Genomic DNA, 15,486 nt, shown 5'->3' with positions numbered 1-15,486 from the left:
ATCTGCTCACAGATGCCCAGAAGTCCTCAGCCGCTCAGTCGGGAGCGGAAGGCTCAAAGACAACCCTCTGAGGTGAGGGGAGCACTACCTGACTTGGCCTGAATAGAGGCAGCTTATCAGGGAAGCAGCAAGTGCCGAACTACCAGATGTCACTGCCACGGAGCGACTCATAGCTAACCCTCACAGAGAGGGGATCACTTCTTAGCTCGACCAGAAGGGGCGCTAGATTAGAAGGAGTAACCCAGCAGGGCCCAATAAGAGACAGTCCACTGGTGCAGCTGGACACGGTCTCATGCTCTCTATCTCGATAGAGAGCGTGGGTCCCGTATAACCAGACCCGATAGCATCTGAAGAAATAGCGGGACCCAATAACCATTCATGTGTATAGAGCTTACTGCTTCTCAGAGCAGAAGCACAAAGGAGGGGTTCCCACAGAAACCCTGTTGGTACCCCACGGGCCCGACCGTCTATGGAGCATTGAGCTCCTCAACGCGTCAGCGAGAGGAGCTCTAGCTCAGAGAACGTGCATGAAGTTTAAGGAACGATTCAAATCTCGGGAGACCTCTCAGAGTGAGAAATGAATAGTTCGCACCTGGCCAGAGGATAGGGAGCATGTCGCGAAGCATGTATTCAGAAGAGTACTAGCCCACGAGAAGGACCCACAGGTCCTGAGGTTGCAGCGTTATACTGGGGACCTAATGCTGGGAGACTTCCTCAGAAGCCCAGGCTGCGTGTCCAAGCCGAAGATGAGGGCTACGTGTCCAAGCCGAAGATGAAAGCTATCGCCAGCCTGGAACCAGAACCGATGAGTGAAACCATCAATGTAATTGGTCAACAGCAGGAGGTCCTGACTTAGCAGGTCGATCAAACCTAAAGTCAGAAAAACAGAACAGGTCCAAGTAGCGCTGCAGAGAAAGACTAGCATCAAATACACAAGAGCTAGCAGTAGAATAGATAAAAATGGATCATAATCACCAACCATGGCTCCCACGCATGACTCAGGCTCATGATATAGGCTGGAGGCAAAGTCCAAAGCCTGGACCCTTGTAGAATGAAGGATTTAAAGGCAGCCGAGCATGTCTTGGCCTCCTTAAACCTCATGACGACCGTCTCGTTGGAAGTGCCGAAAAGCTCAGAAGGGGAAACCGGTACATCAAGAAGAAAGCCCTTCTCTTTCGACCCGATCTCCACAGACACACCAACAGATGTCCCTCCGTAACCACCATGGCTTCCATTTTTTGGATCTGCCAATGGCAGTGGCGGCCTGCTTAGCGGCACGGAGAGCAAGATCCGTGGTGCGACGCAACTCAGCCACCTCATCAGGGGATAGACCCTGCCTTTATCCAGGTCTTTCAGCAGATCAGCCTAAAAAGCCTGAAGCACCAACATAGTGTGCAACGAGACTCCAGCCTGACCTGCTGCCGAGGGAGGGAGCCTTAAGAGAAGATGTCTCCCCCATGGAGAGATAGCAGGCCAGCGTCTCTTCAACAGGTGGCATTTTCTCATAACCATTCTCATGCATTCCCTCAATGTTGGCATAACTAGTATGCTGGAATCTGTGGATGCGGGACGAGAAAGGATTTTTCCAAATTTCCTCGATCTCCAAATGAAGATCGGGAAGGAATGGAAGCCTCTCTTTTTTTTCTTTTTTTTTTACTCAAGCCGGAGTGCAGTATAATGTGGTTATCTGAGAAGGACATGATATAAACCAGCTGTCCAATAACTGCAGACAGATCAAACAAAAGGAAATCACTGATAGGGAGGAATTTCCCGTCAGGTCCTTTCCATGTTCTCACCGCAACGCAACGCGCAGCATGCATTCAGCTCTAAACACAGCAAACACGCTCCGCCCAACAGCTAGATTACCTCGGAAATCAAGCGTGAATGAAAACTGCTGCCGCGAATGCATCGCTATTCTCGCGAGAGGCGAACGCACTCTTGCAAATGCTATCTACAAACTCAGGTAAATGGTGAAATTCTCACATCCCCCTCAGTAGTCCTGTGAATGCATCACAATGAGCACAAGCTGCCTCCTCGTGAAACAAGCGCGTTCAATTCATGCTTATCCCTCACAAGAAATAAGCAATGAATGCAGAGCGCATCCAACTCCCTCGAGAGCTGAATGCGAGCTTGCTCTTCACCACACACATACACACAGCACGCGAGCCGTGTGAAACTGCAGGTATCAGAGCAAAGCCTCTGGCGAGAAACATGCACTCCTAGTCGTGTTTAGCTTAACGCTAACATAAACAAATGGTCAGTGAAGACGAAGAAGAGGATGATGTGTTCCCCTGGCACCCTTTTATACTGTGATCGCGCAGGGTAATGACGTCATAGGCTGTCGCCGGCCAGTGTTATTGTCGTTTTTAGATACAGTATATGCTTCAGACACTGGTCACACTGAAGGTATTCCCCATAGCAACCCCTAGAAGACACAGTTCGAAGTTCCCTTGAAAGGGAACTGAACGTGACAGTAGTTCCACACTTACACTATAAATGTAATTAATGGCTAACCTCTCCTAACTTCCACGCCTGACAGATGTCTTTACTCTCTGTCGACCTATAAATATCTGTGTATTAATCCCATGATATGCATTCAATCATTTGACAGTAACGATGAGTTGACTCACACACAAGTGTCCCAGTGTCTCAAGACATGAGCTGATGGGAAATTACTATTATATAGCAATCTGAGTGACATTACAGACGTTTATGTTTCTTTACACCATTGTATGCGGTTAAAATACTTTCTAGATTGACTGACCTTTGCTCCAGCAGTGCCGGCTGCTCCCTCATTTCCAGCGAGTCCTGGTTTCCCCTGAAGCAACACAGGAGTTTCTCAGAAACATCGGCTCACAGCAGCTCAAGACAGATTATGTTGAGTAAGAAGATGGTCTGAAACTGAACAGTACTTCTCGTGCTCTTTACTGTGTATTTGGTTGTGCATGTGAAGTTATAAATATGGACACGTGTTTTAATCTCAAATTCTGTGCACATTTTTAAAGAATATGGCTGCATCTTAATTACAGTGAAGAATCTGAACAGGATGGTTCATCATCGCAGCACTGCATTGTATCATATCTTTATATCTGCTTTTGTGTTTTAAGTAACAGAGCAAATGAATGACAAATTCTTAGAGGACATCGTCTGGACAAAACTAATTTCTGGCACATCATTTTGTGTTGTCATATAACATCACAGTACATTACCATTGGACCAGGCTCTCCAGGAGGTCCTTGTTCTCCTTTCCCCCCCTGCTCTCCCTGTTTAAAAATGTCAAGTTTATTATCAGCATTCTTGTCATGACAGCTTACAGTTTATGAATAAGGCCTTTTCACTACTTATTTCTTTTTTCTTTATAGTAGTACATGGTAATTTACAAATAAATAAATAAATAAAACAGAAATAATTCATTGGATAATTTAAAGACATTTAAAGGGATAGTCCAGCCGAAAATAAAAATGCTGTCATTATTCACTCACCCTCTCTTTATTCTGTGGAACATAGGTATTTTGAAGAATGTTGGTAACCAAACAGTTTTTGTTTCTATTGACTCCTTTTTTAACAGAATTTTCATTTTTGGGTGGACTGTCCCTTTAAGTACACTTTCTCTCAATTTGTCTTGGCTGTAATGCATCGTGACATTTGACTTTAGAGTAATTTTCCATTATTCTAAATGGTTATTCCCATTGTATTACCCATTTTTCATATAATTGCATTAAAAATAACATTTAAAATAAAAATAACTATTTGCAATAATTTTACAATTTGAAAAACAGTAAACAAAATTATTGCAGTTCAGTGAAAAGATTGTAAAGCAATAGTATCTTATTTGAATAAAAAAATAATTAAAAAGAAGTACAACTATTATCATGATGTATGCACTTTACAATTTAATTTAATTATAACAATTACCATTTAATTTATTAATGAGAATTAAGCTTGGCAATAATTTATTATGTGCTTTGAATTGAAATATTATATTATTAATAAATATTATTACCTTTTTTCCTGGCAATCCAACTGTACCAATGTTTGGTTTTGATGCTCCCTGAAACAAAAAGACAAAAAGCATGTTTACATGCACACCAAACAAACGGTTTTTGAAATAAAGTGTTTTACCCATTTACATGCAAACCAATGATGGCAACGCAAGAAAACCACAGCAATCTAGTCGATTGTCTTATGCTTAAGCTGTTTATGACTCTACGCCGATAAAGGAAAATGACCACAGGTGTTGTTGGCTTATAAAGCATAACCGGTGCATGTAAATGCACACAAAAGCAGATTTTCCTAAAGTCTTTGTGTTTGTCTCCAGTAATGTATTTGGCTCTTCTTTACTTACTCGGTCTGGTTTAAAGCACTTTGTTTGTATAAAACCAATGCATTTCTGGCCAGTGTGCTGGATGGCGATTGTCCGCCGCTTGCTCTGTGTGTTCTCTCTACACACTTCTGTCAAACGCTTATAAAGGAGCCATTGAGCCGGTTACACAGGGAAGCCGTCACTCACACAGACCTGGCTGAGGGCTTGGAAAGAGACTTTAATTATTTCAGCTCTTACCGTGGGTCCTGGTGGCCCCGGTTTCCCTGGCAACCCTTGCACTCCTCGATCACCCTGGAAATAAAATACACCGAATGTGACTCGCAGTAAAGGAAAGGAAAGAGTCTGCTCACTGAATTACATCTAAAAGCTGGTAATTAGGAAGCTAGATTGAGAACATCACGCTCCACCAAAGTGGGAAGAGGCTCTATTCCTGCCGAATGGTTGTTTCATCTAAATTTGAGAATGAGCATCTAAAAGCATCTGATGATTATTTTGTGAGGAAAGGCGTGAAGTGAAGTTGGGTTTTTTCCCGATATACCCCAGTGAAAGACTCACTTTTAAAGCCTGAAGTCCTGGGTCGCCTCTCGGCCCTGCTGGACCCACGTCACCCTAAGTGAGAGGAAAGCAAAAAACACAGAAGAAGCGTTTTCTTCTTCAAGAAAGAAAACCACATGGTCAGCAATGTATGAAATCTGTTTTTTCTGTTTTAATTTTTCTGGATTATTTTTTTTTCATTTCCGGTTAAATTACATTTTAGTAATCAAAAATCATGTCTAATTAATTGCTTTTACAACTTTTACAATTTGACGAAAATGTATTAAAATTTTTCATTCTACTGATATTTCTGTTACAAATTTCTTCAAACCGAACTTTTATTTTGATGTGCTGCTGTGAAGACCTTAAAGCTTCTCTGTGAGTATGATATGAGGATAGTTTTTCTCAAATGAAACAGTGAAATGCTGATGAAGTGACTCTCGGAGCAGTTGTGGAGATGTTGTTCATGTGTTTATGTCCTCATTTCGTGAGACGCCAGACGCTGAACACACATGCGCTTCAGTTTGACTGTAGTAAACGAAACCGAACATCTGTGGCATTCAAAATCGTAGCAATGATTTCAAACCATAAGAGCGTCTCACCTTCTCTCCAGGTATACCTGGATCTCCTGGCTCTCCTCTGGAACCTGGGGGTCCCTTTATTGAGAAAACACACATTTCAGAACTGTACAGTTCACACAGATTGGCCTGAAAAAGACTCATATCCTGAATATATGGGGTTTTACTCACAGGCTTACCATCTGGGCCCGGGGGTCCTTCTCTTCCTTTCTCTCCACGCAAACCCTGTTGAGATCAGACTTTGGCAGTAAATAAGCAACTTTATGCATTTAAACAGGAATGATAGTGGAGATCCTGACTGACCCTCGGTCCTGGAGGTCCCGGCTGGCCTTGGTTGCAGTCGCACGCCTCTTCAGTCTCATTAGTGGGCTCACGATCCAGAGGACACTAGAAAGACCGGCATAAACTGCTACCACGTAAATCCTTTCAAATGACGGTAAATTCACGAGAGTAACAAACAAACGCTAACTACTTACCCGTTCATCATCCTGTAAGAAAACAAGGAGAATAAGAGCAGTTAGTTTGTCCAAAGATCTGTCTGCAGAGTTGTAGATTCAATCAAGTCTTTTAGCTTGCAGTACGTCGTAAAGATTTTTAAGCAGCATTGCTTCTGAAAGTATGTTTGCGCTATACATTTCTTTAATAAAGAGGCTTGAACCAAATCAGCCAAATTAGAGATTAATCAAAACATTACAACATTTAATTCAAGAATAAAGCATTTGAAAACTGTGGAGGAAAGACAATGATATATGAAAGAATTAACTACTCATTCCATAATGGAGTGTGTGTGTGTGTGTGTGTGTGTGTGTGTGTGTGTGTGTGTGTGTGTGTGTGTGTGTGTGTGTGTGTGTGTGTGTGTGTGTGTGTGCGTGCGTGCGTGTGCGTGTGTGTGTGTGATGCAATTAAATAAGCAATGGCAGTAAATCTAACATACTAAACAAGTTATTGATAATAATGGACCTGTTTCTGGGTTTCTCAGAAGCAGAATTCGTCATAGTTGGTTAAACTTCTATAATGGCCAACAGAAGCTACAATAAATATCATGTTCGTGTTCCCATTTGCTCCAATATGAAAGAAAAATCGATTATGTCATTCACAAAGCTTTATGAAAGTGAACAGCTGAGCTCTTTTTTTTCTTCTTCTTCTGACATTTCTTAATTTGTTAAAGGAAATCTACAGAAACATGTCATTGCGTAACAAGACTGGAGCTCATGGCTTGTGTGTTGTGCTCTAGTACCGGCGGACATCGAGACCTTCATGAAAGGTGTGTATACATTAAGCCCATTCAAGATATTTAACTGATTTTTTTAGTTTTAAATAAGGAATTATTGGTCAGAAGTCCCGCAGTTTTGTTTTCTTACCACAGAGTAGATCTCACATGCTGTCTCTCTCTCACTTTGCTGTGGGTCGCAGTAAAGCCTCAGTTTCTGGATTTCTGTCTGTGGAGATCAATGAGAAACAAAGAAATAAATACATTTAGGTTTCTCTAACCCTAGCAGATGATTGAGCCGTAATGTCTATATCAGTCATTATTAAAAACCAGCAATATCCCAGTGTTCAGTACTACAGGAAGCTACTTACAGTAAGTGTAGCGTCAGAGCCAGAGCGTTTGGAGATTTGAGTCTTCCCGTTGATGTAGATGGGTACCACAGCATCCAGAGCCTCATCCTGGATCTGCTGGTCATCCAGAAAACAGAAGACACGTCTGGGTCTAACCAGAACCTTCAGCTGGTGCCAGCTTCCATCAAAAAGAGCCTGCGGGACGTTTCAGACTTTGAGAAATGGGTTTGTGCTGATTGAAGATGCATTGAAAAGATGAATAACGTCTAAAGGTGTGCACAAAAAAATAATTTAATTTGACATAAATGTCACAAGAGTCTGACAATGTTCCAAAACAAGCTGTTCTGCATGAATGAGGGGTCGTGATGGAGGAAAATGGCTCTTGGCAAGAAAAACAGCACACGAAACTACTTGGCTTTGGCATTAAGAGCAAAAGAAGACATGGAACAGGTACAAGATGATAATTGCTGGAACAGAGAAGATGAAAACATTTCTGAGAATGTGTATTAAGTGTATAAGTGAGGAGCATTAGTGGAAAAAGTGTCATGGGATTTTAAACAGGAAACTGCAGCGACTACACAAATATAGCCAAGTCACCGTTTTAAAAGGAATCGTGTCATAAAGCAGCTTATTTCTGCATTCTGCTGTCTAAACGGGTGTGTGGCTCAGTTAAACTTCTGTTTAAGTAGATCTGTTACATTAGTGTAAGGATGATTAATGAGTGAAACTTGCATATAAAAGGAGAATGTTCTATAAGTTGCTGGTAGATTTCACTCGCCTCAGTGCCTTGTGCATCAAAAGTAACTATCTGTCCCTCATTAACCGTGTTTGTGGAAGTGAAGATGACAGATTTGTCCAGTCCGCTGAGTGTGACAGCCGCCTGAATCTGTCCGTCTTTAGACAGGACCCTCCACAGGTCCAGCTTTTCCCTGCTTGAAGGCCCTCTCAGCCTCAGAGTCGACACGAACACATAGGCGGGAGGAAGACCTTCGGGAAAAATCTCCCTTTAAAACAAATGTAAAACATGCATTAGTCAGATGAATAAATATATAATAGATTTTCACAATACAAAACATCAGTTAATAAAATAATACCCATTTGGGAGCTCTAAAAAGTGATTAAAAAGTTGCAGAATCAACAATAATTGCATTATTATACACATGTTAAATATTTATGATTAGGTTAAAACCAACCTGGTGTTTTCAGTAATGTCGGTGCTCTTGTCCAGCAGATACGCTGCCTCTGACACTAATGAGCCCTGTATCTTCTTAGCCTTCTGATGGATCTTCATGCCCAATATCAGCTCAAAGCCCTTCTCATCACGGGAAGCCACGGGAATACGTGTGGGGCATACAGATTCTGCATGAGAACACATTGAACATGGTCGTTATTTCAAACACATTACCAGACACAGTGCATCATAAGCTTTCAAACAAGTAAACTCATTTTTTTAAATGCTGTCTCACATTAATTTCAATCCATATGTCATGTGACCTCACTACATGTGATAACCCAGCTGATTCACAGGAATGGCGCATATTTAATGTGGCAGATTTGACAATTGATGAAAATCGATCAGTACTGGTTTTCATACTGTATGTCTTGTAAACAATCACAACGTGATTCATTTCAGTTTTAATTTCAGTCTATTCCCCCCATTAAACGGTCAAATAGTTTTATAAAACATAGCACACATGCTGTATTGACTATTGTTATGGTTCAATCTCATTAGAAAATGTAACATAATTTCGTATCAATTTGTCCGATTTTATAAAATAGTAACCATAAATATTTTACTATTTTTTACCCTATTTTACTAATCCTAACCCTGGTCTACTAATACTCTAATACTCTGACATGTAGTTGCAGCTTAGATACTAATTTGTACCTTTAAGGTACCAATATGGACTCTTTAGGTACAAAGGTGTGCCTTTTGAAAAGGTACCGCCCCAGGTTTGTACCTTTTTTTCTGAGAGTGTAAGAAGCCACCAAGTAACCAGACCTATGCAATCATCTAGCACTGCTAGCATCTTGCTGGTCACAGCTCTACCAGACAAAAACGTGCAAAAATTGTACCTTTAACAGCTTGTCACTGGGGCAGTACCTTTTAAAGGACAAGTTTGTACCGTATCTACCCCTAAAATGTGCATATGAGTACCTAGAGTAATACTATGAATCGTTAAGGGGTAAATAAGTGTCCAAGTGAAAAGATGTTGTACCTCTAAAGTTACAGCTCATGCACGACTCATATTTGCTGCAAAAACGTTCAAATTTAACCTAAAACTCTACCCGGAATTTTACATTCCTCTATAAACTCCTGCAAGTTTATTCGTCAGCCAGACACACCCTAAATAATATGCTTAAATGTATATAAATAAAACAACATGTCTCAGGCTATTTTGCTAGGGTTTCATTGGCCAAGCAACAGGCCCTCTATAACTTTACAGACTACGACAATTCCCTTTTATTCAACCATATAAAAGTCTCATTGGTAAGAGGGACGTTTTGCTTGGTACCCATCGACATGTGGTCTTATTTTCTCGCTTTGCTTCAGTGATGTCTACAGACTCTGATTTAGCATAAAGCGCTGCCCAACAGACCGCAGGCTGCAGCGAAGGAAAATAACAGCGTAAGCAAAAAAAGCTGGTGAACACAACATGGAAATAAACATGGCATGTGGCCATGTACTGCATTACGAGACAATGCCCGACATTACACGCAAACCTATACTTACAGAAAACTTAGCTGTAATAATTCTGTGCAAAAAGTACCATAGTGTAAAGAGTACAACAAGGCAGAACATGTTGCGATTAGATTTCATTGCATGCCAAACAGCCAGTCTTTCAAAACACACATTGCACAAAGTGTTCGTCTGCTTTACAAGGGTTATTCTGAAAGGCCAAGGCGAAGGCATTGTCCACGGCAAACACAACACAAGGAATCGCTCCCTATAGTAGAGCGCTGTCCCATAAAACCACAATGAAATGTTAGAGACATTGACACTATAGCGTTGAGCACATTTGTCAGGCCATGGGAACATTTTGTTTGACTGTGGCTTCGACTGCAATAACCATGATGACAAGCAAAACACGAGACATTCAAAGACAATTCATGAGTATGTGAGGAATGCTAATGCTAAGATGTTACTGGACTGAAGATTAAGTAGAGAAGAAACCAGCAGAAGTCGAGGTTTCAGTGGGAATCGATGTACTGCGTTAAACTGACACTCAGTAGTCAAGAACCTCAAATCGCTTGTAAATTGCTTCAATCACTTTCAACGAGTTCCCATGTTCCTGGGGTCTGACTATTAAACATGTTTTTGGGGTACTAATGTTCAGTCCAACCATTCCAAAACTCAAAAAACAGCTACCAGATTCACATTTGAATTAGTCCGAACTCTAACTTCCCGCAAACAACATCAGTGGGATAAAGAGTGCATCAGCACTGGTTAACTGATTGGATAAAGAGCGTGTAGTTTGGATCACGCTCTCCTGAGTCCTCTGATGAGCTCCTTCATCAGTCAGGACCTTGTGATTGTGCCACAGATTGGGAAGGCCTGGTGTTTTCCTTCACCAGATGTGCTGCGGTATAACACAGCCTTTCATGTTGTTCAGTGTGGACGAGGACATTTCTACAAGATTGCTTCAATAAGAGAGATGCAACATCTCTTTGACAGGGGCGTATGCCAGGACTTTCTTAACTTTCTTTTTTCGCTCTATTTATACCTTGATGCACATCTTAAAACACGGCATTTTGTTTTATTATTTTATCAGCAACCTATAAGAAAGAAAATCCTTAAATGAGATCGCTTTACTAATTTAAATGGAGACTTTTGCAAACGCAAATAAATAAATAATTCAAAAATTGTGTGTGTGTGTGTGTGTGTGTGTGTTTGCATATGCATCTTTGAGCCTACATTCAGTAAAATACTTAAGTACTGTTAAAATCAGATACTCTAAGACTTTTACTCAAGTCGTTTTGTAATTGGTGATTTGTAATGGAGTCATTTTCGCTGTAAGGTATCTGTACTTTTACTCAAGCATTGTTTTTTAGTTTGTCTTTACACCTCTGGTGTATACGTATATCTAATCTCAAATGTGAAAGATTTTCTTATGAGACACCACGTAGAATATAAATCAAACTTGCAAAATGCTAATTGCTTCAGTTGTAGCACGATCCCTGTCCATCACTGCAAACGCAGCAAATAGGCAGGCTTCTGTTTACGCTCAAACCTTTCCTTTTACACTGAGATGCCTTCCGTTTGCACTGAAAAGTTTACGCACATCCACATATGAAATCACTTATACACAACTAAAGCATACATCTTTCTATCAGAATACGTTTGTGAATTTTATTTTGAATATATGCACAAGTGTTTTATGGATGTGTATGCGTGCATCGAGTTTATATTTATGTGCAAGTGTTTATAAAAATATATGCATGGATCAAGTGTATACGTATATGCGAGTGTCTATACGTGTATGCATGTATACGCAAGTTATTCACAAGTGTATGCATTCATTACTAACATGTATTGGTATGAATTTCATATTAGTGTGCACGTGTATTTCATATATATTTTTGAACATCCAATAGTATACATGTATATGTGAGTAATTTATAGGTGTATATGCATGTGTTTTATGTATGCATTGATTAGTGAAGTTTGATTTCAATCCTACGTGGCACCTTCCTCAAGACGATATTTTGAGAAATGCCTCAGTGTTTTGTTTTGTTTTTCATACAAATGGAAATCAATGTTAACCAAACTTTTCGTAACCAAAATATCTTCTTTTGTGTTATGCAGAAGTAATACTAGTTTTGGCATGACATGAGGGGGAATAAATAATGACAGAACTGTAATTTTTGAGTGAATTACCATTGTCCAATACGTTACCTATGTTAATTTTTAATGTCTATTCCTGTTTTATATTATTAAAAATTATATTCTATTTTAGGGGTAGCATTTGAGATTAAGCTAATACTTCAGTAAAACCAAACTGAGAATGTTTGGGTTTTGAAAGAGCAATTAAATCCTCCGGGCTGTACTCTGTTGAAATATGATCAGATGGATCTACAGTGTGAACGTGTGTGCTATGGCCATCAGGCAGCTCCTGATCAATAAAGAGCGCTGATGCATCAGGATAAAAGCTGTCAGGCACACAGTTTTTGGCTCTTTGCATATTTATGTTCTGTGTGACTGAGCCGGTCCTGATCCAGCTAAGAAGGAATGTTCTACTCTACTGAGCATGGCCGCTGCAATTTTTAGTAAGCAATAAATAAACCGCTTGACCACAAACTCACTGACCCCAGGGATTACCGCAAACGTATGAACTCAGATGCTTGCGTGCATCCCTGGCTGGCATCTAAGGACAACATCCGGGTAGATATTCTCCCATAGCCATTTCAAAAGACTGTTAGAAGCCCCTTAAAGCAGGCCATTTAAGCCAGGAGCAAAACAACATATAGGAGGGAAGTCACACAAGTACATCACTAACATGTAGACTTACATTACATACCTTCTCCCTTTATAAATAGCAAAGCACCAGCATTCACTGAAGCTTATAAAGTACATTTTTGATAGAACAAAATGTGTTGACAATGCAGATTCTTCTAAACGAGAAGCATATTTCAGCAGCAGTACGCATATATGAATAATAGCGTTTCTGCTCTGTGTTTCAGCTAGTTGCACAGTGACAAGAATGCAAAATAAATGCTGGAATATATAGGCTTCAGTCAGAAGAGGTTTTAGACATTTTTTACTCCGAATATACAACAAAAGGAACTAAAATAGGGCGAGCTATGTTAAATTACAGATTTACACTGCACTCTTCGTAAGTACAGGTTTGGTCTCGCCATAAGAATGCATTGCTCTCTCTGCTCTCTCACTTTACAAAACTTCTTCACTGTTTCTGCTCTTTTATTATGGAATGTACAGTTGATTACACAATAATAATAATAATAACAATGACAATGCAAGACAAAAGAGAGCAATATTGTGTTGAGGATTGTGTGGATCACCTGTCCTATAGAGGGCGTCTTCTTTGTGCCATCACATATTTTTAAATTATTTAAACATCAAGAGTAATATAACTTCATAATAAGTGGATTTTAAATACAGGCCTGTAATTAATAATAATTAGTATAGTTTTACATCAGTTCAGATAAGGGTATGTCAGATGACAAACAAATATATATTAAACACAGTGCACTTTAAATTCATATTAATAAAACAAAAAAGGTTTTCTGACTAAATGTTAAATAAATTATTAGTTTTAACCAGCACAGAGACAAAAATGCATGCAAGATTAATTCATGTTGGATCTTACCTCCTCTTTTAAAATTGCCTCCAGAAAAATGAATGGCTTGATTTGAAAGAGTGGCTTGATAAATCATTGCATGACTCAGATAAATGCTCTGTGTCTCCACTGGAGGAGCCATAGTGCCACTCCCTCCTTATACATCCAGACCTGGTGACGTCAGAGGGACACGCCCCCAATAACCCTGAGCCAAAAGCATGCCTTCGTGACTTTCTTGTACTGGTATTATTGTTGTATTGTTGCTGTGTGCCCAAATGCATACACCTTTGTTTTCTATATTGCACTTAAATTGTATTTGAATATAATTATGAATAGAAAAATCTACACTAAACTGTACAGTACGGTAGTGTCAATGAGTAATGCAGGATTATTGCACAGCATCAATGGACCTGAGAGCTTATCAGAACAAGAAAGGGAAATGTTGGTACTGTGCTTGCTATGCTTAACCTCATCTGCATTGGCCTCGATTTAAAAAAGACAGCTTCCACACTCTTCTGCATTCACGATCCACCACAAATCCCAAATTAACCTATTTGTGATCAAATCTGCCGCTACAAATATCAGGCCTGTGCAATTTGACTGAGGATAGTATCAGGCCTACTGCATTAACACGGCGCAGGACTGAGTTAATTATTCATATACAGATTTAAATATGCTGACACTCTAATTAAAATGCTCTGCTGTTGGGTAGCTCATCAAAATGAGGCTTCTTCAAAGAAGCGATAAACCTACGTCTCTTTATCTCAAAATGACCAGCAGTGCCCATGCAGACAGCATTTCTATTGTCAGGACCACACATTTAGGTGGGCTGATGTTAAACCGTCTCAACAGAGAGAAACGACGCTGCTTCACTGCCATCTACAGACATGATCTGCTGCCGCGTGTGTTCATGATGCATTGGCAGAATACTCTCCAAATCAGTGTTAATGCAGTGAAATGATCACTTAATGATCATTTAATCATCAAAAGCATTTACAGTATATTCCATTTATCTTTCCTGTCTCGTATATTTTAAAGAACGGACTACTTGCACAACAACTTCCGTGTTCGTCTCGGCACACTTAGGCCTACAGTTTCTCACGAGAAAGCAGATTATTGCTATGTTTTAGGGCTGGCAGTTTTTTGTAAACAATTAATCAAATTTTCTGCATCAACATGAATTATTTTCAACCTGCTGCAATGTTCTTATAAATATATATTCCCTTCCAAACGTGCGTTCTGAATAATAAATAAATATATTTCCCCACTGCCGCAGTCCAGCGCTAGTCTTCTCACTAACAGTATTTTTCTCATACTGATGATCATATACCTGTTGAATTTACAGTTTTAAATTAATTTGACTGATAAACACCCTTACGAAAATTAGTAAAAGTGTACCATTTGTATAACCATAATTTTACTTCAAATACCATGGTTAAACTAGTGGTTAGTGTAGTAAAACCCGGGTTAATTTGTGGTTACTATGATTTAACTACAATTGCAATTTTGGGGTTTTATTTGTAGTAAACCCATGGCTAATTTTCGCTGAATGAATGTGTGGTAACTGCCTTAAAGAATTAATTTCATTCATTTTAAACAGTAACACGTTGACAGTGCGTCTGCTTTGAATATTCATATTTTGGCATTACATACAGTGAAATGATTGTGAATGAAAAATGACACAGAATAGTGACCAAGCGGCAACCTCCCGCTCTCTCTCGTGAATCCAACACGGAAGTGACTGCAATTCATCGACTGGCTGCTAGAGGCTGGCTCCGAAAGCAAGTCAATCTCATAAACCCCCCATGTTAAAGGGGTCATATGATGCGATTTCAAGTGTTTCTTTCTCTTTGGAGTGTTACAAGCTCTTGGTGCATAAAGAAGATCTGTAAAGTTGCAAAGACTAAAGTCTCAAATCCAAAGAGATATTCTTTATAAAAGTTAAGAGTCAGCCGCACCTACCTAAAACGACTCGTTCTAACACGCCCCCACATGTCTACATCACTATCTGGGAAGATTTGCATAACGCCACCCAAATGTTCACGCAAAGAAAGAAGGCGTAACTTTTATTCTCGCTGTAGTATTGTTGCCGCCGCCGCCATGTCGTGAAGACGCTGTGTGTTTCGTTCTGAAAGCGAAACTAAGCAGAGTCCAGCCCGGAGTCGTCACATGTGGTTGCCGCAAGCCTCCT

The 15,486-nt window shown here is 40.0% G+C and overlaps 1 protein-coding gene across 1 annotated transcript in view; it reads right to left on the bottom strand.

Moving 5' to 3' along the window:
- LOC107565213 (collagen alpha-1(XXI) chain-like) overlaps nt 1-9,522 on the bottom strand; it is a 46,165-nt gene extending 36,643 nt beyond the window's left edge. Inside the window, exons 1-14 of the mRNA XM_016250433.1 lie at nt 9,513-9,522; nt 8,190-8,355; nt 7,775-8,000; nt 7,018-7,191; nt 6,798-6,875; nt 5,913-5,924; nt 5,740-5,823; nt 5,608-5,661; nt 5,461-5,514; nt 4,880-4,933; nt 4,562-4,615; nt 4,004-4,051; nt 3,210-3,263; nt 2,765-2,818 (exon numbers count right to left, since the gene is read on the bottom strand). Coding sequence (XP_016105919.1) covers nt 2,765-2,818; nt 3,210-3,263; nt 4,004-4,051; nt 4,562-4,615; nt 4,880-4,933; nt 5,461-5,514; nt 5,608-5,661; nt 5,740-5,823; nt 5,913-5,924; nt 6,798-6,875; nt 7,018-7,191; nt 7,775-8,000; nt 8,190-8,355; nt 9,513-9,522 — 1,122 coding nt within the window. The remainder of the gene's footprint in view (nt 1-2,764; nt 2,819-3,209; nt 3,264-4,003; nt 4,052-4,561; nt 4,616-4,879; nt 4,934-5,460; nt 5,515-5,607; nt 5,662-5,739; nt 5,824-5,912; nt 5,925-6,797; nt 6,876-7,017; nt 7,192-7,774; nt 8,001-8,189; nt 8,356-9,512) is intronic.
- Between the last annotated feature and the right edge of the window lie 5,964 nt (nt 9,523-15,486).

Source organism: Sinocyclocheilus grahami, unplaced genomic scaffold, assembly GCF_001515645.1.
Source record: "Sinocyclocheilus grahami isolate Dianchi unplaced genomic scaffold, SAMN03320097.WGS_v1.1 scaffold988.1, whole genome shotgun sequence".
Lineage (NCBI taxonomy): Eukaryota > Metazoa > Chordata > Actinopteri > Cypriniformes > Cyprinidae > Sinocyclocheilus > Sinocyclocheilus grahami.
Note: the sequence above shows the minus strand (reverse complement) of the source record. Positions and strands in the feature narration are given on the sequence as shown.